The following is a 21088-nucleotide window of genomic DNA, read 5'->3' on the forward strand; positions in this document are numbered from 1 at the left end:
TAAACAGAGACGTATGTCAATCCATGCCTGGTAATAACATATAAAATGATCGGGCACATTCAACAAATATCAATAAAAGACTTGACAATGTGACGCATTATGACACAAGCATGTTTTACAAAAAACAAATGGAAACAAATACAATAGAAAAAACATATATAACGTCCTAAAGACAGGTTTGGGAAGTAATGGATAACATGTAACGGGATTACCTAATCCGGATACGAAAACAAATGTAGCTGTTCCCTTACATTTACTTTACATTTATAACAGTTGGGGATTACTAGCTGGATTGCAACGTTACAAAAAAAAAAAAAAAAGAGCGTATTGTGTTTGTTGTAAAAGGAGAATATTGTATTGCTTCTTTGTAAGCTGTAGCTTTAGACACTGCACCCTAACTCTAAGTTACGCGCTCCACCTCTCTGCTCAGGTGCTCCAGATCTTCACAAATGAAATGATCCATATAAGAAGGAAGGCAGATTTCTCTCTGTCTCTCTCAACTGCCAGACATCCTTAGTTTAGGATTTCACTCTTTTGTCACTTTCTCTTTCCCTTCTATTTTAGTTTGGAGGATCTGGTTGTCCAGTATCTTAGTTAGTTAAAGAAGCCCTATTACGCTTTTATGGGTTTTCCCAAAAATGTCAATTTCTTTAAGTGTGCTCTCCAGGGAGGCGTCAGCAGAGATGGAGAACTTTGGCAGCGACAGACGCACAGACCTGATCAAATACAGAACAGCAGCAGTGTCACAATTACTTGATTAAACAGTTCATTTATAGCTTGTTTACTCAACTTGAGCCATACCAGATAAGGTAACTCAAATGAAATACTCCTGTTCAGCGTTAAAGCCAAACACATGTCATTACATTCCCTATGATCCTGCAAAATAACTCACTGTTCCTGTATCTAAAACCTACTACGACTGTAAAGGAAAATACATTTAAAATAAAATAAAATGACCTCCTGATGACTGAGTCATGCCAGTGCTTTACAAGTCCTCCAGCTCCTTCATCTTGCCTTCTTCAGGCAGGACGATCATCATGGAGGTGTTGCCCTTGTAGGGCAGCTTAATGACGGTGGTTGGATTTTCGGCGTTGTGATAGAACATGTAGCGACCTTTCCTCTTCATCATGTCCACCTGAACCTTTGTGTTTTCGTCCACATCGAAGACTGCCTTCTGTGTATGGTTAGCATTGAAGGGTTTCACCCACTGTCCTGTATGAGGGGTGTAAAAGTAATGCATTGTGGTTTCACAAAATGTTGAAAATACGATTGTCTCGTTTTTTTTTTATATCTTTCTGATTTATTTTACATATTCATGGCATGTTAGAGCTCCTTAAACTACACAAGGAACTCTTGTGTAGTTTAAGGGGCATGTGTCCTAACTCTGAAGTAGACATTGATAATCATCATGATCGTCCTGGGGTCCAGGTCCTTCACCACATCTGTGATCATGTTGTTGGTTCTATTAGCAATTCATTTGGTTTGGTAAAGTTAACGGTGAAGATCCGACCAAAATAGTCATCCTTGACATCATTCTGGAACTTCTCCAGAGGAGTGTAGCCAGTTTGAAAGGCAACGCCGCAACCCAAATCCACCTGATGATGCTCTTCACTGTGTCCCATCATATGGAAAAGATGCTCGTAGGCCTCGTTGACCTGTTCCTGGGTGTGAGCACTGTAGCCTAAGCTGGAGAACAGCTGGCTGTGGGTTTCCCCAGCAGCCCCTGTGGACAGCATGGACAGGGCGGTGGAGATGCCCAGGGGCGAGAAGAAGATGTTCTTTCCAGCAGCAGCGTTGGCATTCAGGCTTTTGAAAGGGCAAAGGCAAAGTCAGCATTGGAACGGGAAAGCTTGAGCCACCTAACATATTTTTCATGGGTGTGAGAGCCATCAGCACCGTGGTGGTGGCGGTCTGTCCAGGCTGCAGCCAGCAGCAGTGCTGAGAGTTCACAACCAGCAAAGGTCCCATGCATGTTTACAGACTTTCCAGGGAAAATCAGAGGACGTTAGTTGGGGTGTTACAATTTAGCATTTAAACAGCTCTACACTTCCGAATGTTTACATGTCATACCAATTCACCAAGTTTCAACATTCCTACTTTATTTTTTTCAAATGGATGTAAGTCCAATACATCTAAAGTTTCTAAAGTTATAAAAAGATTTGTTTTATATATCAAAAAACCCTGCCATCCTTACCTTGAATGTCCTCTTTGCCCCAGACAGTTTGTCAGAAATTACCCAATGTTATATAGCAGCTCTGGTAGTCAGTTGACAGTTGGGCCAAACATTAACCAGCAGTAGGTTTTATTAAACAAATAGGAGGTATTGAATAATATTAATGAGTCAGCCAGCTGAGTCCTTTGTGTCTGCTTGTTCTCCCCACAATTTCACGTCTAACCTGCAAACAAAACAAAAAAATGTTCAAATATTCAGACTATTGATGATGTCCCAATCATGTTTTTTCTTTTAACCCTGTCCAAAAAGAAAATGACATTCCCATACCTAAACTGATTCCTTGATTTAGGTTGACTGGGGTACTGTTGTACTTTTAAATAACTGGTTAACATTTTAATGGACAATGTCCTTGCTTAAAATAAGTATGTTCAACTCCTTTAATATTTGGTATCTGGGTCAATGACATGACGCCTACATTTTTTGTCCAACTGATTTTTCTTGGGTAAAAAAAAAGTTTTAACCTTTTAAAATATACCATTTACACGTATTACCTTTCATATTTATGCACACCCTCTATTTTTACAAAAGCTTTAATCAGTCATTATATTTCAGTTATTTACACAGTCAAATTGTCATACGTGAGACTATCCAGCCTTGACTGCTGTTTGTAAGATATCTTTCAAATTGCCCTAAATCTGTCAAAATTTATTTTTGCCTAATTTGGCATAATTTCTAAAGTGTCCTTAATAATCCTTTAATAAATTCAAACGCATTTGTTTTCATATTTTATTCATAATATTCTAACATACTTTGTCCGATGATGTCCATTTTATGAAATATCATGTGGTGCAACCATCAAGAAATTATAGGTTACTTACGTAGCCCCAGTTCTCAGAGTAACATGAAGTGAGATGTTTCACTATGGGATGCGCCTCAACGCGTTTGCAAACAGAAGCATCAATCTCATTACGCCAATCCTGATTGGCTGGTGATCTTGACGTCTACGTCAGGGAATCCACCCACCCTTTAAGTAGCTTGGGCTACGTCGCAGCGTCATTCAAAATAAGCACCTCTTCTCGCTTCACCTTAGCAAGGAGGGCCGTCTGGTGAGAAATCTCACTTCATGTTACTCTGAGAACTGGTGTTACGTAAGTAACCTATAGTTCTCATTCATAACACTCCGTTCGATGTCTCACTATGGGATATTGAAACTCCCGTATTGCGAGACATGCTTATCTCGAAAATCACCAAAACAACCAGAACTTAACAGGTAGAGCTCTGACTCAACACGGTGCCCAGCACTGCGCGGGCCACACTTGGAGCAGAGACATCTAGCCTGTAAAAGCGGACAAAAGTGAGCGGTGAGGACCAGCTCGCTGCTGCACAAATTTCTTGGATGGAAACAACCTTGAACAAAGCCCAGGATGTAGCCAGTCCACGAGTAGAATGAGCACGCAGGCCCGTTGGTGCCTGCAAACCCTGACTCGTATAAGCCAGAGCAATCGCTTCCACAATCCAGTGGGAGAGCCGTTGCCAGGTGACGGGCTTGCCCTTATGAGGGTTAGCCCAGGATACAAAGAGTTGGTCATTGCATCGAAACTCTTTTGACCTGTCCATATAGGTGGGTAAAGCACGGACTGGGCACAGCCAATTCGGCTGCTGTTCCTCAGAGGAACACAGTGGCGGAGGAAATGCCTCAATGTCAATGGAGGTACATGAGCCAACCACCTTAGGTACAAAGGCAGGGTTGGGCTTCAGCAACACTCTCGTTTGCCCCGGGGCAAACTGAGTGCATGAAGGATGTACAGAGAGTGCATGAATGTCACTGACTCGCTTGGCAGATGCCAGAGCCAGTAACAACACTGTCTTCAGTGACAGGTGTTTCATGTCAGCTTCTTCCAGGGGTTCAAATGGAGGTCGAGTGAGCCCATCTAAAACAACTGCCAAGTCCCATAAGGGCACCAGTGACCTGGAAACAGGGAGGAGCCTGCTAGCCCCTTTCATAAAACGGCAGACCAAGGGATGCCCACATGGCATGCAGCAATAGCAGCCAGGTACACTTTGATCGTAGAAAAAGCTCTGTGTTTATCAATCAGGTCCTGTAGAAATGACAGAATCACCCCGACAGGACATTGAAAAGAGATGTGTCCCTTTTGAAGGCGCCACTCCTCAAACACCTTTTGTGAGATGAGGGCCCCCCCCCCCCCAACCGACAGGAGTGAAACATTTTTTTTTGGTAACAAAGTAGGCTACTTTGCAAATATGCAGTGAGGTAAATGGTAAATATGCATGTATGTCGTTCAGTATGCGTTTAGTGAATACGTCTGCATTTCCTGCCAAATACTAGCCTCAAAAAGATTAAAATATAATTAATGCAAATAAACTACTTCTACTAATAATCATAATCAATTAAATAATATAAATACTATATTATTTTTATTATAATATAGTTGTAGTATAGTCAAGACAAAACATGCTTATTACATGCTCAAAAACTGATATTTCTTAAATCTGTATTCAAATGTAATTCCCTCTGTCAGCAATGTATCAACAACTACTCACACATTTCTATCAGTATTTCTCTGTGTTGTGGTTGACATGAGGATGACTGTTAGGAGTTAAGGGGAGAGGCTGCATCACCATGAAATGTGCAAATTGACATACAAATGAATAAAAGGGGAAAAAATGCTCCATGTTTTTTAGGCTGTAAACTTTAACTGTTATGTAAGCCAACTAGACAGACAGTTTATCACTCTTCCTCCTGTACATTAGCAGATAAAAGGCATAACATACTTGAATGAATGATAAATAAAGAATGCTGGAAATAACTGCATCTCCATTAGCCTATATCAGGGATCACCAACTACATTTGTCCAAGGGCCAAAATGTATCCAATCGACACTTTTGAGGGTCAGCGATTTTTATACAGCCCAAAATGTTGAAGTTGTTGTCCTGGGGGGGGGGGGGAAGGATCACTTCTAGGCAGGGTTGGGAGGGTTACTTTGTAAATGTGATCAGTTACTGATTACTGAATACATGCTCTGAAAGTAATCAGAATACAGTTACAGTTACGTGTCTTAAAAAAGTAACATATTCAGATTACTTTTAGACTACTTTTGGAATACTTTATTTTTCCATAACAGATGGGTATGTTTTGGTGCACAGGAGACACTTGTATTACTGTTTTAATGGCTTATCAAGAACTCAAACACAACATATTGGTGTCATTCTGGACAGCTCCCTCTCACCTGCACCCCACATAAAACACAACGGACTGCATTCTTTGTAAAACTAGAGATGTCCCGATCCGATCACGTGATCGGGGATCGGAGCCGATCACGTGATTTTCAAAAGATCGGAACCGGGAGGAAAAAAATCGGGGATCGGGATTTTATTTATTTATTTTTATAAATACTTTCTTTAAATGTTGTATTCAATGTTACAAAACAAAAATGACCATGTTCAAGTCTTAAAGTCATCCTGAGGCCTTAGTTTTGGTTTCAAATGACACAACATCATGTATGTGTTGCTTCTTTGGGGCTTGTTTTCATAGACCTGGTTGCTTATTTCTCTCAAATCTGGCAACAGAATGGGCAGGGGGCAGTGTCTAATTGTAGCAGTAAGCTAACAAGTACTGATAAGCTTTATTTTGTTTTGATCCAATGCTGCACAACTGAACTGATCCAATGCTGCTGTGAAAAAAAGAAGCTATATCCATGTTGGATAGAATATCCAATTTAAATTAAAAAAATAATCTTAAGGGACAACTTGAATGCTTTTTTTCTTTTTTTTTCTCTTAAAGCATTGCATAAAGATCGGATCGGGAAAAATCGGTATTGGCAAATTGTCAAAATCAAATGATCGGAATCGGATCGGGAGCAAAAAAAGGTGATCGGGACATCCCTACTTAAAACCTTTCCTTGGAATATGTTATGAATTGTAAGGTGTCCTTGGTTGCTTTGAAAGGCGCCCCTAAATAGAATGAATTATCATTATTATTTATTATCTGAAACGATGTAATCACTTTTAAAACTTGCATTCAGCATTCAACATGCATTCAGCAGCAGCAGGCCATTCACTTTGATCCCGTTATGAAATGTCATCATTTCGACAAGAAATAAAAGCTACATAAACGTTATCTTGCACATTTTATCTAACCATCTCCGTTTCTAACTTTCAATATATTTTAAAAGAGATCTCTCTGTCTCTCATCTGCGTGCAGGGGCGGGGCCTCACAGACACGCTGCATATCTCTCTCGCTCACAGACATGCTGCAGCGCTGTGCAGTGTGCACACAGTTCTGCCGGTAATGAATATTACATTTTGTGAGGAATCTTTTCCACCAATAATTCCAATAAGTAGGCCTATTCCAAAATGTATTCACTTCAGGTTTACGAAAGTAACTGTAATCAGATTACTCGTTTATCAAATGCAACGCCAGCTGAATACAGTTAGCCTACTTGATTTTTGTATTCTGATTACGTAACGCCATTACATGTATTCCGTTACAACCCAACCCTGCTTCTAGGCTACTGTCCCGCAGCTCTTGCCTCTCTGTTGGACTCTGTCGCAGCGGGGCAACTGCTGTGGTGCGGAGCGCACAAAGCAGACTCTTCACAACGAAGGATCACTTCTTCTTCAAGGCAGGGAAGGTTTCGCAGTACGCAGTCTACTGTCCCGCAGCTGCTGCCTCTCTGTTGGACTCCGGTACTGCACCTTACTCACGAGACGTGGTAAAAAAAAAATGGGTGGGGGGCGAACGCAGTAACCACTCCGCCAATGCCACATTAACCCCCGTCGTGCGGGCCGGATGAGAATGTCTGGCGGGCCGGATGTGGCCCGCGGCCCGCCAGTTGTTGGTCACTGGCCTATATGCTATGCAGAGACTGCCTTCTTCATGTCGTGAATTGCAGCTAATGTTTTAATATGGCAATCGGCAATTTGACTTATACAACATTCGCAAGTTGTACATTTGACTCATACAATAACCCACCTTCGAGTGATGCTCTAGTTTCTTCATGTTTTGTTTTGTTTCCCTCTTGCTTGCGCCGGACTGACACTGTCTTTTCACCGACATCTCTTTACCTGCACTAGTCGTATCAAAGCCGTGATTGGTTAGATGTCGATTCATTGCAACGGTGTCGGGTTACAGACGTGCTCCCCTTGTCACCTCTCTCTCACTCTCGCGGGGGGTGCGCGGGGAACTGAGCGGAGAACTGCTCACAGCAGCTGAGGCCCTCTGGGCGGGGCCCCCTGCGCAAGGCGGGGCTCCAGCCTGCGTGATTGGCCTGTAGGGAGGGGCGGCCCTGATTGCAGGCCAGTGTGGAGCTATTAGGATCAGTGTGTGGCGTTGTTCTCTCACTCTGGCCAGAGTTGGGGGTATCAGAGCCAGGACAGCAGATCTGCCCCGAGGTTCATCACTCCTGGTACGTGCGTCGCTCTTAGAGAGAGGAGACGTCCGCAGCTCCATAAGATCAGTTTGCGTGCCAGCATGTGTAACTGGAGAGAACGCAAACCCCCTTGGCGGTTTATATACGATATTGTGGTCGTGTTGTCTGTCCTCAAGAGGACATGATGTCCTCTGAGAAAAGGCAGAAAGCGTTTCAGGGTGAGGAACACCGCTCCAGATAATTTATGTGTGACCGTTGGAGGTCTCTGCTCCAGAGACCCCTCACAGGTCGACCTTCGTATATACCCCCCCAGCCCGTCAGACATGCGTCTGTGGTGACCACCTTCCGCGATAGGACAGCACCCATAGGCACGCCCCGGACTAGAAAAGTCGGGTGCAGCCAGTGGTGCAGTGCCATTACGCATTTCATAGTGACCATCACTCTCCGCGCGCCATGACGCACAGGGTTTAGTCTGAGGGCAGCTACCCAGCGCTGAAACTCCCTCATGTGTAAGCATCCCAGTCGTACCATCAGGATGGCTGACGCCACGAGCCCCAGTAACCGCAGACATGATCTGAAGAGAACATATTTGCGTGGCTGGAAATGAGCGAGGCAAGCCCTGAAGGCTTTCACTCTCTCTGCTGACAGGCGGGCTGTAAAGGGCACCAAATTCAGGCGTAGGCCCAGGAAGAGTACAGTCTGGGCTGGGGACAACATGCTCTTTTCTGTGTTTATTATGAAACCCAGGTCGAGCAGGTGTTTTACGAGGACATTCGTCTGCGTAATAGCCTCTTGCTCCGATTGTGCGAGAAGGAGCCAATCGTCCAGATAAGTTGCCAGGCGAATACCCTGTTGTCTTAACGGGGCTATCGCGGCTTCCGTACACCGTACAATCACTCGTGGGCTGAGAGACAGACCAAAGGGAAGTACTCTGTACTCGTAACAGACACCCTGAAAGGCGAACCTCAGATATTTCCTATGTGGATAATATACTGGGATGTGGAAATACGCGTCTTTCAGGTCGACTGATGTGAACCAATCGTTTTGGTGCACGAGACACAACAGAGATGTGTGAGTGAGCATTCTGAATTTGTATCTTTTGAGATATTTGTTCAGAGCCCTCAAATCTAGTATAGGCCGAATTCCGTTCCCTCCCCATTTGGGAACGAGGAAATACTTGGAATAAAAGCCGCTCTGACTCTGTTCGGAGGGTATTATAGATATAGCCTTCTTTTCTAGTAGCGAGAGAATCTCTTGCTCCAGAATATTGGCTGACTCTCCCCTGGCTTGCGAATGCAGAATGCCCGAAAAGTGAGGGGGGGTGACAGCGAATTGGAGTCTGTAACCCCGTGCTATTGTCTTGAAAACCCAAGCAGAATCTGTGAGCATCCCCCACTTTTCCCTTCTCAAAGCGAGTGGAGATGTCACATCCCTGTCATCTGCCCTCTGTGTCTTTATTTGTTGTGTTATGGGGCCCTCTAGTGTCTGAACACGGTGGTACCCCAGGTTGACAACCCCGGTCGACACTGCGCATGCGCGTGGTGGTGATAACTTCACAGCCCCGTCCATCGTCCGCCTTCTGAGAGAGGCAGCAGCCACTCTTAGAAGGGGGGTAGACGTCAGACTGTTTATTGTTTTTATTGTTTTTCTTTTCATTTTTATTGACTGCGCCCTTGGCTTTAAGCCTGGAAACGACAGTGGAAAATGATTTATTAAGAAACAATAGTGATGACATGTGTTTGTGTGACTTAAACGAGCAGCGGAGCTTGCTGTCTTTGATGTTAAGTCCATTTCCCTCATGGCGTGAACTTGAGGATGACGGTCTGACATCACTTGAGGCGGCGGGAAGATGGGGGCATGGTTGCACTCCGGAAACACATGAGCATCTAACACTGGAACGTTTTCTGGAGCTGGAGAACAGGGAACTTCCAGCTCTTTTATCGATGAGAGGAGAGGAGGCTGTCAGGCCGCCCTTTTCTTCTTCCTCGTCTGGTGGCTGAAAGTCCGGACCGGCTGTGCCTGAGCGGCTGCTGCCGGAACCGGAGACTTTCTTGGCCAGCTCATCCTCGCCTCGTGTCTGGGCTGGAGACCCGGGGCTGGCTGTGGCCTCTGCTGTTTCGGGATCTTGAAACGGGCAGGACGTGAGGCAGCCTGAGCGAAGGACTGCCGCGGGGCCATTGAAGGCGGCGGCTGGACCCTTCGGGGAAGACAAAGCTGGAGAGCCTCATCCTCCTTCTTTTTGGATTCACACCGCTGCTGCATCGAAGCTAGAGCGGAGCCAAATATTCCCTCGGGAACAATAGGCATGTCCAAGACGTCCTCTTTTTCCCGGTCTGGAAGGTTCGTCAGGTTAAGCCACCTGGCTCTCTCCTGTACCACCATTATCCCCAGTGCTTTGCCCGTGGCTTGGACTGTACAGCGCTGCACACGGAGGCAAATGTCCGTGATCGCTGCGATTTCGTCCCACACGGCAGGCTCAGGTTTGTTCGTCATGTCCTCGCAGAGCTCAACCTGGTAGGCGGTCAGCAGCGAGGAGACGTTGAGCGCCCTGGCGGACAAAGTTGCAGCTTTATAGGCTCGTTCGGTCATTGCTGACTGGAAGCGGTCTGCCTTTGCCGGTAGCATGGGGTTCCTGCTGGGTGCCGAAGCCAGCCGCGGTTGCAGGTGAGCTGCCACCAGCGGCTCCATGGGCGGCATGCGGAGCAGGCCGAACTTCTCCATGCCGTCACAGTCCAAAGAGGAGGCACCCTGGATTGGGGCCTTGTTGCTGAAAGGGCGGTCTCTCCACAAGACCGACACCTCGTCCAGCATCTCTGGAAAGACTGGGAGAAGCTGCCTGTTCATCCTCGCTGCTTGGGGCAAGTTCTTCCCCTCATAGCGAGATCTGGAGGTCTCCTTGGTCACTTCAGGCCAGGGGATGTCAAGCCTGGTCGCAGCGCGTTGGCACACGGCCTGCAAGTCCATACTGAGGCAGGGCGAAGCTGGTGTGCTTTCGCCCGGGGGAGCGGACATCGCCTCCGGCTTGGCAGCCTGGGCAGATGAAACGAAGATGTCATCTTCGTGCTCATCCGAGTCGGATAAGAGGAACTCAGAGGCATCCTCTTCATCCTCCTCCATATAATCCAGCTATCGATAGCTTCCTGGGCGTGTTCCAGCCCAAGGCAGGACGAGCAGACCTGGTGTGAGTCCGTGCCCGAGATCTTAAACCCGCAGCCGCAGAGCCGAGCATCCGAGCCTCCGACTCCTCTGGTGTGAGGGAGAGAAGGGTCCATCCTCATTTGCCGGGGTGTAGGCGCAGAGGGACAAGCTAGTAACAGGTATGTTACCGAAAAAAATCCAACCTTATCGTTATTCCGAAAGGAAAAAACGACGGGGTAGATTTTTCTTTAAAAAATATTAACTGGTGTGGTAATATCTTTCTTATCTCCGTCTCCTCCGGTATGAGGGAGAGAAGAGTCCGTCCTCGCTCGCCGTGGTGTCGGCGCGGAGGGATAAACTAGCAACAATTATGTTACTGTTTGAAGAAAAAAATCAAACCTTACCGTTATTTCGAAAGAAAAAACGGCGGGGCAGATTACAATATTAACTGGTGTGTTGATATTTGTTCAATTCTTCTGCAAAGCAAAAAGTAACAGGCAAGCGCCCGTCGACCGAATGTCAGCTTGGGTTCAGTCTGTGGACCGTTAAGGTAGCCCGGCTACTGAAATTCGAGATGTGCTCTGAAGCGAGAAGAGGTGTTTGAATGACACTGCGACGTAGCGCAAGCTACTTAAAGGGTGGGTGGATTCCCTGACGTAGACGTTAAGATCACCAGCCAATCAGGATTGGCGTAATGAAATTGATGCTTCTGTTTGCATACGCGTTGAGGCACATCCCATAGTGAGACATCGAACGGAGTGTTATGAATGAGAACTGTCATTTTGGGACTTTTATTTTGAAATGCATTGAAGGACAGGAAGTAGCATCATACATCCAACTGCCAGGGATCAATGCTAGCACACACACACAGCTAGCAGGTTTGTAGCTCTTTCTCAATTTTGCAGAAAAATTACTTTTTTGTAGACTAGAATGTAGTGGCCACATTTGAATATAATGTTTTATGACCTCAAGTAAACAATGAATATGTAGTTATTTATACAATTTTACATGTTGATCATACATTTCAAAGTGATTTCATGTAGCTAGCTAGCGTGCTTTCTTCAGTTAGCTATATATGTGTCTGTTAAACTTGACTCAACTTGGAAATATCATATGGTGCGACCAAATATCATTTGGTGTGACCAAATATCATGTGGTGCGACCGTTTTAGAAGGGTAATTATGATTAAAATATGCCATACATTTTCAGTTTTTATGCTTTAATATTAATTTGAGGATTTATATACTTAGTTATAGTACTTTACTTTAGACTCATTATGAATCATTTTTATGCAACTTTATTCATCTTTGAAAAAATTGTTAGGGTTATGGTTAATATATCATGAAATTAGAGCAATTAATTACATTATTGTAATCATTATGAATTAATATTTATTTATTTATTTATTTTTAACTGTTTTATTCTATTTGAACAGATGCCACTGTCAGTAAAATAAAAAGCGCTTGCCATAGGCAGCTTGTTAATTCTGACCCTGCAGCAAGATCTGAGTACCTTGCAAGGAGAAGAGAAAGGTATGTTGTGTTGTTGCTTTTCCTTTTTTGTTAACATTTTCATCTTCTCTGTCATCTATCAACCATCCGAGATAAAATAGGCTATTCATCATAGATAAATGGTATGATGCTATACATTTGGTTTATTTATGTATGTTTCAGCTACTAGAGAAGGAAACAGCAGGGAAAGATTCCATATGTTAAGGCAAGTGAGCTGTCAGAGAGAGAGAGACAGAAAGAAACAGAGAGAGAAATGGAGGGCTGCATCCAGTACTTACAGGGAAAGGAACAATATTGCAAACCCTTTGCTCGACCTTACACCACCATCTATGGAGAACTTTTCAGATGTAGAACAAGGACAGCCAGAAAATGCAGGACAAGCTATGGTGGACCCAATACCCCTAAATGAAACTTTTAATCCCCCATCATCTTCCACACCAGAGGAAAAGAAGAAAGTTACTACAGCTTCTGCAGAAAGGCGTTGCAAAAAACTTTAGAAAGAGAAGAATACAATAAAAAAGCAGGTGTTACATCTTAGAAAACAGCTTGCATAAATGAGAAGACTTAAAGAAAAATGTCGAAAGAGTGGAAAGAGGTTAATGGCAAAAGAGAGAGTGGGCTTAAGTGGGGGGGAAAAGCACAAAGGGCCCAACATTTCGGCTGAGAGAGAGCAAGCTGTTGTCCATTTTTTGTCCAGAGGCGAAAACAGTCATCTGTTGCAAGTGAAAAAAGACACCATCACGAAAAACTAAAAGAGAATGCAAAGGAGGGTTCTAACCAAGCCCTCTAACCAAGCCCTCACTGAGCTCAATGCCCAGTACAAAAAAGAGGTCAAAGAGCATCTCTCAATGTCATACAGACAATTTGTGAGGAGGCAGCCTTTTTACATCACAGAGCCAAAAAATAGAGATAGAGAAACATGTGCATGTGTGGAACATGAGAATGTCCGCCTCTTGGTTAACAAACTTGCTACTAGAGGGTTGCTTAAAACAACCAGCATCTCAGAACTATTGAGTATGATGTGTGTGATCGTAAAAATAAAGCATGCATGGACCGCGAATGTCCCACTTGCTGCTTTGAAGAAATAGAAATTCCTGAGACAGAGTGTGGCGAAGTTTCTTGGGATCAATGGGAGCGCGTCAGATCAACAAAAGGAGAGAAAAACTTTGCAAATGTTTTAAAGCAGACATACACGGGGGCAATCCAGAAGTTAAGAGAGTTGTTCCAGAAAAAGCTTGAACATATAGCCGTTCATCAATTTAATTGGATACACCAAACAGAACAGTTTCGTGACCTCAAACTAAATCTGACTGACACTGAAGCAGTTCTACACATTGATTTTTCAGAGAACTATTCATGTAAGGTGAGTACTGAAATACAGGCCTACCATTTTGGAGGCAGCAGAAAGCAAGCCCCATTACACACTGCACAGTCAATGGCACAGAGTCATATGCCACACTGTCGGACAGCCTCCGCCATGATGAGCGGGCAGTGTGGGCCCACCTGGAGCCCATACTGAAAGAGCTTCGGGCAACCTGCCCCCAGATTACAGTATTACATGTAATCAGTGATGGGCCCTGTACACAGTACAGGAACAAAGCAAACTTTTACCTCCTCAGCACTGTTGCCTTCCTTTGTAATTTCACACAAGTTACATGGAACTACTCAGAAAAGTCCCATGGAAAGGGAGCCCCAGATGGCATTGGTGGTGCGGTTAAGAGAAATGCAGATCTTTATGTCCAAAGAGGGGGCGACCTACAGACTCCACTGGATGTTTATGAGATGCTAGCAAAAAAAGACTGGCTCAGCTATTACCTTCCATTGGATAAGCGAAGAAATCATTGAAAAATATGATGAGCTGATTCCAGGCAAATTGGCAACAGTGAAGGGCACTTTAAAGATTCACCAGGTTACAGGCAGGTTTCATGCTTTTGCAGACATGCGGAAATGAAGCCATGCTCATGTTACCAGCCACAACTGGTAGACATGAGGAACACCAAGAGCCACTCTAAGGATGTGGTAAGCACTCCTAATCCACCAAGGCAACACGGCAGTGTAAAAGACCTCAGTGGAAAGTTTGTGATTGTTACCTATGATGAACTTCCCTATATAGGTCAGGTCCTCGAGGTTGTGGAAGAAGAGGTCCAGGTTAGCTGCATGCGGCAGTCAGGTGAAAATAATTTATTAATGTGGCCACAAATTCTTGACATCATTTTCTAAGATAGGAAAGATGTTCAACCTGTCATCGCAGAACCTGAGCCAGCAACCTCACAATTCTCTAAATTGAGCAGCCAAGATTGGGTAAAGTTCAATAGTGCCTGGGGTTGAAGAAAGGCCCGAACATATGGCAATCCTGTAACCCATTTGAAGCAAGGGTAATAATAATATCAAATTAAATGTTGGTTCATATTGTGCACTTCACTTAAATCTGTAAAGTAAAACATTACATGATTTGTTAAGACATGGTTTTTAACAATGTTATATCCTACTAAAAGCCATACTTTTTTTGTTAAATGAAATGCTTTATGTAAAAAGTCATACATTTGTACTGCTTTAAATGTATTGTTTTCTAAATGTTTGAGATAAAATGTATTTCAAAAATGTTATTGAAATGTTGTTATTCCAAATTGTGAACAACATGTGTTTGAACTCAACATTTTGTATGGTCATTTATTGTTTGTATGATCTTTATGTCATTTGGAGCGACCACTGATCATGTCCGTCTTTTTGCCTTTACTGTATTTAAATAGAAAGAATGTATGAAATGTCTATCGATTAAAAAGTGATCACTGATACAGTATGCTTGAGTGAATTGTATTGTTTTAACATTTATCTCTGTTTTATTTTATTTACAGGAAAAAATAATCCCATCAACTTCATTTAAAATGATAATTTTGACATTATTTAACCAAAATATAAGATTACTTTTAACAAAATCTCTAAAAGAATGCAAATTCCTTGTTTCTAAACTCTAAAAAATACTGACATGTTGTAAAAATAGTTAGTTGTAATTTATTTGTTACATGACTTTTTATAAGGACGCAGCCGTTTCATCTAGAAGAAAAAACACTTAAAATCACTTAAATATTATTTGTTATATGGATTTATGCGTGCTCAACATTCTGAATGTTATAAAAATGTTAAAAGATATTCTTAATTTTTGCATTTTAAAAATGGACTGTTGAAAATCAATAAACGTCATTGACCCATCTACCAATTCTACCAAATCAAATCTGATAAAAGTTGATAAAATCTGTCACTAAGAGGTGTAGTCTCTAAACCTGACACATCTTATTTTTCATGAGCTACTCCATTAATTTGGAGTTAGGGTTAGGAAACGGGTTTCTTTGTATTTCTTGATATCCTCAACTCTCGGAGCTACTAAACTCTACTGCACATAACTTTCTTTAATGAGTTTTCTTTTTGTGTTGGCGAATAAGCCAGGATGTTCTTGAAAAGCATATGGACGAAAAAGAGATGTTTACATACAGTATTCTTATTAGCACAATTTCCAAGCCGCACAAGGAGACACTTAGAGCTGGTTCAAGTATTTATTTGTGTCTCACATTTTTCCCCTTAGGGCAATATTTAATGATTGTAATTGCTTTTTGCTCCCAATTAAAATATGAAAACACATAATGCTGTATTCCCCATTATTACATATTTTGTCAGCTGCTTGGTCTTACTACACATGGTTGGAGAGTTGTTTTCTTGCATATAAAAAATGCTTTTCTTTGTGGCAGAAATACTTTCAATTCCAGTTGACTTTATCAACCACACGGTGGCGTTGGAGCATCATGTAGCGTTTTGTGGATTGCTGAGTATCCCACATGACCTGCTGTTTAATAAGAAACAGTATTGACTGGTGAGTTTAAGATGATATTTAATGAGGATTTTGACATTTTGCACACTCTCAGTGTGTCTCTTGAGACTTAGAATGTATACTATTTTTTATAATTGTTGTATGCTGTAAGATAGTTAAAGCTTATCAACTGTTTGTGAAGATATAATTATTCTTTCACACACACACACACACACACACACACACACACACACACACACACACACACACACACACACACACACACACACACACACACACACACACACACACACACACACACACACACACACACACACACACACACACACACACACACACACACACACGCACACACCTACTGAAATTCTAAGAAACCAAAAAAACATGCCAGCATTGTTTGCTCGGAGCTAAAACCACAGGTCAAAAGCTCAGCCCCAAAGATCGATATACTTTCAACACCGCCACCGCCGCCCCCGTACGAAGCCACGAGAACAACACATCCCCAAAGCTGGAGTTTGGCCGGTCTTTTGTGAGATCAACCTGCAGCGTCTCTGAATCAGGGCCGAGGAAGGATGGCAAGAGAAGAGGCGATGATGTCCGTTCTGTATCGTTTTACAATGATGGCATTGCTAACGGGTGTCCAAGCAGATGGGTCGGTTCTACCAGAGTCTGAAAAAGTCTTCAGCAGGCCTCTGCGAATGGAACAGGAGATCAATGAGCAGCTCAACACATCAGCCCTAAACACAGCCTTGGCCTTTGAACCTTACCGTGACCTTGCCACCAGAGCCAACTCCACGCCCGGTGTCCAGATCCAGCACAACATCTTGTTCTCGCCCTTGGGCCTGGCATCTGCTCTGGCCCTGCTGTCCCAAGTGACTGGGTCCGAGAGTCGGAGCCAGGCCCTGGAGGCCTTGGGGCTGGCAGCCAACTCTACAGAGCAGAGCTTGGAAGCCACCATATCTGCTCTCACAGATCTGCAACACAGCCTCGCTCTCCAGGAGGGTGGGGGCGACAATGGGGTGCAAAGGGCAGAGTCCGCAGGCAAAACTGAAGTTGGGATTGGGGCCACACGAGAGGGGGACATCGGAGGGGCAGATGCTGGAGACAGAGCCGATGTAGATAATGTTTTAGAGGCGAGAAATGGAACTGAGGATGGGGTTCATCCTGGCGTTCAGTTAAGACTTTGGAACAGCCTACATGTTGATGGGAAACCTTTACTAGACTATGACAGCTTTTTGTCCAGGCCTCAGCAAACTGGACCCTCCGCCTTTAACATCAGCTTAGACACGTTGATGAAAGACTTGGAAGCCTCTGATAAACTTGAACTTAGCAATTATGTGTATTTCAAAGGTAGTATTTCAATACATTGAACAGGAATATCCCTAAAATGACTCAGACCAATTACTTGCCTCTATGAGTTCTTCACCAAAGTTTGTTTTTCAGATATTCCTTAACCGTGAACGAATAATCAAAAGCAGAGAAAAGTCTTTATGAATTGCGTAAAATGGGGACCGCGTTTAACAACAGCAATATAGTATACTATTAGTTTACAACTCTCACACAACTCATACAGTATAATTCAAGTCACATTTATACAGTCGTACCCATACTACTGTCAAGCAATCGCGCTTTTATTTTAACATTACTTTTTAAAACACTTGGAGGAAACCCTACTTGAACGTACCATGGCGCACCTACGAAAGAGTGAGACTACTTGTTTAGGTGCGCAAATGTTATAATTTCCTAAGGTTTAATTGAAAATGCATGTGTTTGGGAAGTTTTGAGCATACAACTTGATAAATGAGGCTTGGATTATACTGCAAGACCTGTGTAGGAGTTTTAAGCAGCTGTCTGGATAAAGTTCTCCTGTTTCAAACGCGGCTCCCATTTACTTAAATTCATCACAACCTTTCTCCGATTTTGGATTCTTCTAACATGGAGTGTTTAATTGATATACAAATGGTAATTTGGGGGTTGACGTGTCCCCTAAATGTGTAAAGAAATCCAGACAGATGAATCACTTTCGAAATGAAAAACGTACACCTACAGAAACACATTCAGAGAAAAGATTAAATGAAATGAGTTGCAGCAAAATTAGAAAGCGTTCTCATTGTGTCATTGCAATATAACCCACTGCACAGAATTTTGAGCACCTGCTTCTTCATCAGTCATTGTTATTTATGTAGAGCAGATGCTCTCTTGTGACAGTTGGTGGTTGTAAATTTACACAGCTTTTTTAATAGCAGTGCATTTTCTTTCTACGCTAATTCACTTTCATATGTTATCGTTAACTCGTTCCTTTTTATTAATGACACATAAATCAGGTCGTCTGCCATTTGAGAGGCTCCACACACTGCCACGCAGCTTCCAGCTGAACGCCACCAGCAGCGTGGAGGTCTCCATGATGTTCAGGGACGACTCTTCTGAGGTGATGATGCTGTACGACACCAACTGCTCGGCCACAGTGGTGCGGCTGGAGTATTCAGAGCGCCTGGCCTCGTTGCTGCTGCTCCCTAAAGCCGAGCTGCAGCCGCTGGAGGACTGCCTCTCCGACAGCCGCATGAGCTTCTGGCTCAGCAACCTGAAGCCGGGGTAGGTGGGGAGTCCTAATGTTGAAGAGGAATGTGGGGAAAACCATGGCAAGCTGTTTTTTTATTCTTGTACACGCATTGACATAAGTGTCAGCTGCTACAAGGATGATGCCATTTTGCAGTCTTATTTAATTTGCATCAAGCTCTTATCAAATTAAATTCAGTAAGAAATCATGGCCAAGAGGACCTCTAACATTGGGCCAGTGTTAGTAAAATGAAAAAGAACACACTGCTGTTTCTGTAACAAGAATAATTTCCTAAATTGGGATCAATAAAGTATACATCTATCATCTATCTATCTAAGAGTAGTTTGAGAAGGGAGGTCATTTAGAAGAAAAAAATAACGATTTACTAATTTTTTGTTGTTAATCTCTGTGGAAAAAAAGAAGGATATTCTCAGAGATTAAAGTGGTACACTTCCACAAAAAAATCCAAGAAGAAATACGGAATATTCTTAACATTAGGTTCCGAATCATGGCTAAATAAACATTTAATATTGTATGTGATTACTGTTAAATGTACAAGGAAAATAAAAACCTTATATATATATTCTCATCATGCAGTCATAAATTTGATAGATGGAAATTCCAAAAGTCTCTGAGATTAATCATTCTTTTTACATTACCCCCCTCACCAACTTTATGGTAATCTCCTCATTTTTTCAATGGCCCTGATACACTGTTGTAGGTGGTGACATAAGTGTGAGATGTTATCCACTGACCCATTAACCGCACAAAGGTAGTATTTATTACAGGCTAGTTTTAGATGTGTTTATGCTAAGGGTTAATTGGTGCAGCATTGGATAAAATATGTTGAGTTTTAGTGTGTCCATGTACAGTATGCCCTCTGCAAATGGTGTTTGCCTGTCCTTGAGTGTTCATTATATTGATCCACGTCATGGTACGGTTCCCCTGTAGTAATTTGCTTTCTGTTGTTGGGTAGCATGATGAATGATGCTGAGGAGATTCTAAGTCAGCAATGATTACAGCTCTCCACACATCAGTGAGTAGAAGCCCGCAGTAAGGGTCCCACAAGTTGTAACAAGACATCTTAGAGCAAATCCAATAAAACATTGAGTGTTTGTTTTCACAGGCGGGCAGAAATCCTTTTCCCTAAGTTCCATCTAAGGAAATCCTACAATTTGGACAGCCTCCTGAGGAACTCTGGGGTATCATCTATTTTCTCGGACTCAGCCGATTTTGCAAGAATATCACGGAAGACGCTGAAACTCGTCAAAGTTAAGAGAGACCCAAAATATCCTATTTTCCTTTGTCAGAATGGATCATGAAACTAGGCCTAAGTGCTTGGTTGAGGTCTTATTACACATTAAGAAGTGTACCAGACTTTACAGAGCTACATCATTCGCTCATCCCTCTCTTTCTCTGGAATATGCACATTCATATCTGCTCTCTCATTACTCCTGTTTCTGTGCCATTACTCAGGCTCCTCATGAGGTTATGCTGGAGGTGGAAGAAACCGAATCAGATGACGGGGGGAGGCTGACATACTGCTGGACTTCTCTGTCCCCCCGAGGATCACCTTTAACAGACCATTCATGCTCATAATCTATGACGATCTCACGGGGCTCATCCTGTTAATGGGGAGAATTATCGAATCCAACAGAAGTCTAGACCATAGCAACACACTCTCCTTTTTGTGCTTTTCTATTGATATAATACTGCATTCACTTTTCATATTTTGTATTTTTTCCAATAGTTAATTGGACATAGTTTTCTGGGAAATAAATGGATTTTCAATCATTTCCCTGAAGTTGCAGAGTTTTGTTTACTTCCAATTTGCCAAACATTACCGGATGATTTACAGTTTATTTCCCCATTTTCAAGAAATGATGAAAGAACATTCAAATGGCAGTCATTTATCTGTGTGACTAAATCTGTGCTTTTCTTGCAATAAAACACATAAAACACTTTTTCTCCATCGCAGAAGCATTTTCTCTTTTGTCATTTTGTTCAACCCATTTCATCCTTTAACATCTCTTTATCACCCTTATGCAATTACAGGAAATTGCTTTGCAAGAATATCCAGGCTTATTCGCAAACACAGACAAAAATCATAAACAATAGCATTACACATTCACACTGCAGTAGGGTTTAGTAGCTTCGAGACATTCGTTATTTTTTACCTGAGCATCAGACAGCCTTGTAGAGATGATATTGAGTTCATTGAGAAAATGATGAATAGAGCATAGTTTGATGAATAGGACAACAGATCTATCACAAGTAACATAAATGTCAGCCGATTCATCAAGAAGGGTCCAACGGACTCCTTGAAAAGTCCAGGTTTATGAGCAAATAGCAAGAGATTATGGGTCCCCAGAGGGGAAGTGCTTCACTTTTTTAGCAGCAAATAAAAAGGACTCTTACCCAAACCCTAACTCTGAAACAACCAGGCCTCAATAGACGAAAAAAGGGTCTAAATGAGAGAAGTCCAAAGCTGAACTT

At 42.8% G+C, this 21088-nt stretch overlaps 1 protein-coding gene, 1 long non-coding RNA gene and 1 pseudogene across 4 annotated transcripts; 1 reads left to right on the forward strand and 2 right to left on the reverse strand.

The window, feature by feature from the left end:
* Positions 1-95: 95 nt before the first annotated feature.
* LOC307016224 (alpha-1-antitrypsin homolog) lies at positions 96-2672 on the reverse strand (annotated as a pseudogene). Its single transcript, XR_013810554.1, has 4 exons — positions 2195-2672; positions 1452-1981; positions 990-1207; positions 96-752 (listed from the first exon to the last, which is right to left on the reverse strand). The product of XR_013810554.1 is annotated as an alpha-1-antitrypsin homolog (transcript).
* Positions 2673-15749: 13077 nt separating this feature from the next.
* Positions 15750-16943, reverse strand: LOC307014026. The gene is made up of 2 exons (XR_013801139.1): positions 16803-16943; positions 15750-16727 (listed from the first exon to the last, which is right to left on the reverse strand). It is a non-coding gene; the product is annotated as an uncharacterized lncRNA (long non-coding RNA).
* LOC307014025 (alpha-1-antiproteinase F-like) lies at positions 16608-20388 on the forward strand (the record flags this gene model as incomplete). Of its 2 annotated transcripts, none has more annotated exons than XM_079641673.1 (4): positions 16608-17385; positions 18360-18627; positions 19719-19863; positions 20069-20388. In XM_079641673.1, 4 exons carry the CDS (start codon positions 16608-16610, stop codon positions 20189-20191), a joined length of 1314 nt encoding a protein of 437 aa, XP_079497799.1. In that variant the 3' UTR covers positions 20192-20388. The 2 variants fall into 2 exon arrangements, with proteins under 2 accessions (XP_079497799.1, XP_079497800.1); XM_079641674.1 differs by lacking the exon at positions 20069-20388 and adding an exon at positions 19569-19628 and having other exon boundaries at positions 19719-19849.
* Between the last annotated feature and the right edge of the window lie 700 nt (positions 20389-21088).

Source organism: Notothenia rossii (assembly GCF_949606895.1).
Source record: "Notothenia rossii genome assembly, chromosome: 8".
Taxonomy (NCBI): Eukaryota; Metazoa; Chordata; class Actinopteri; order Perciformes; family Nototheniidae; genus Notothenia; species Notothenia rossii.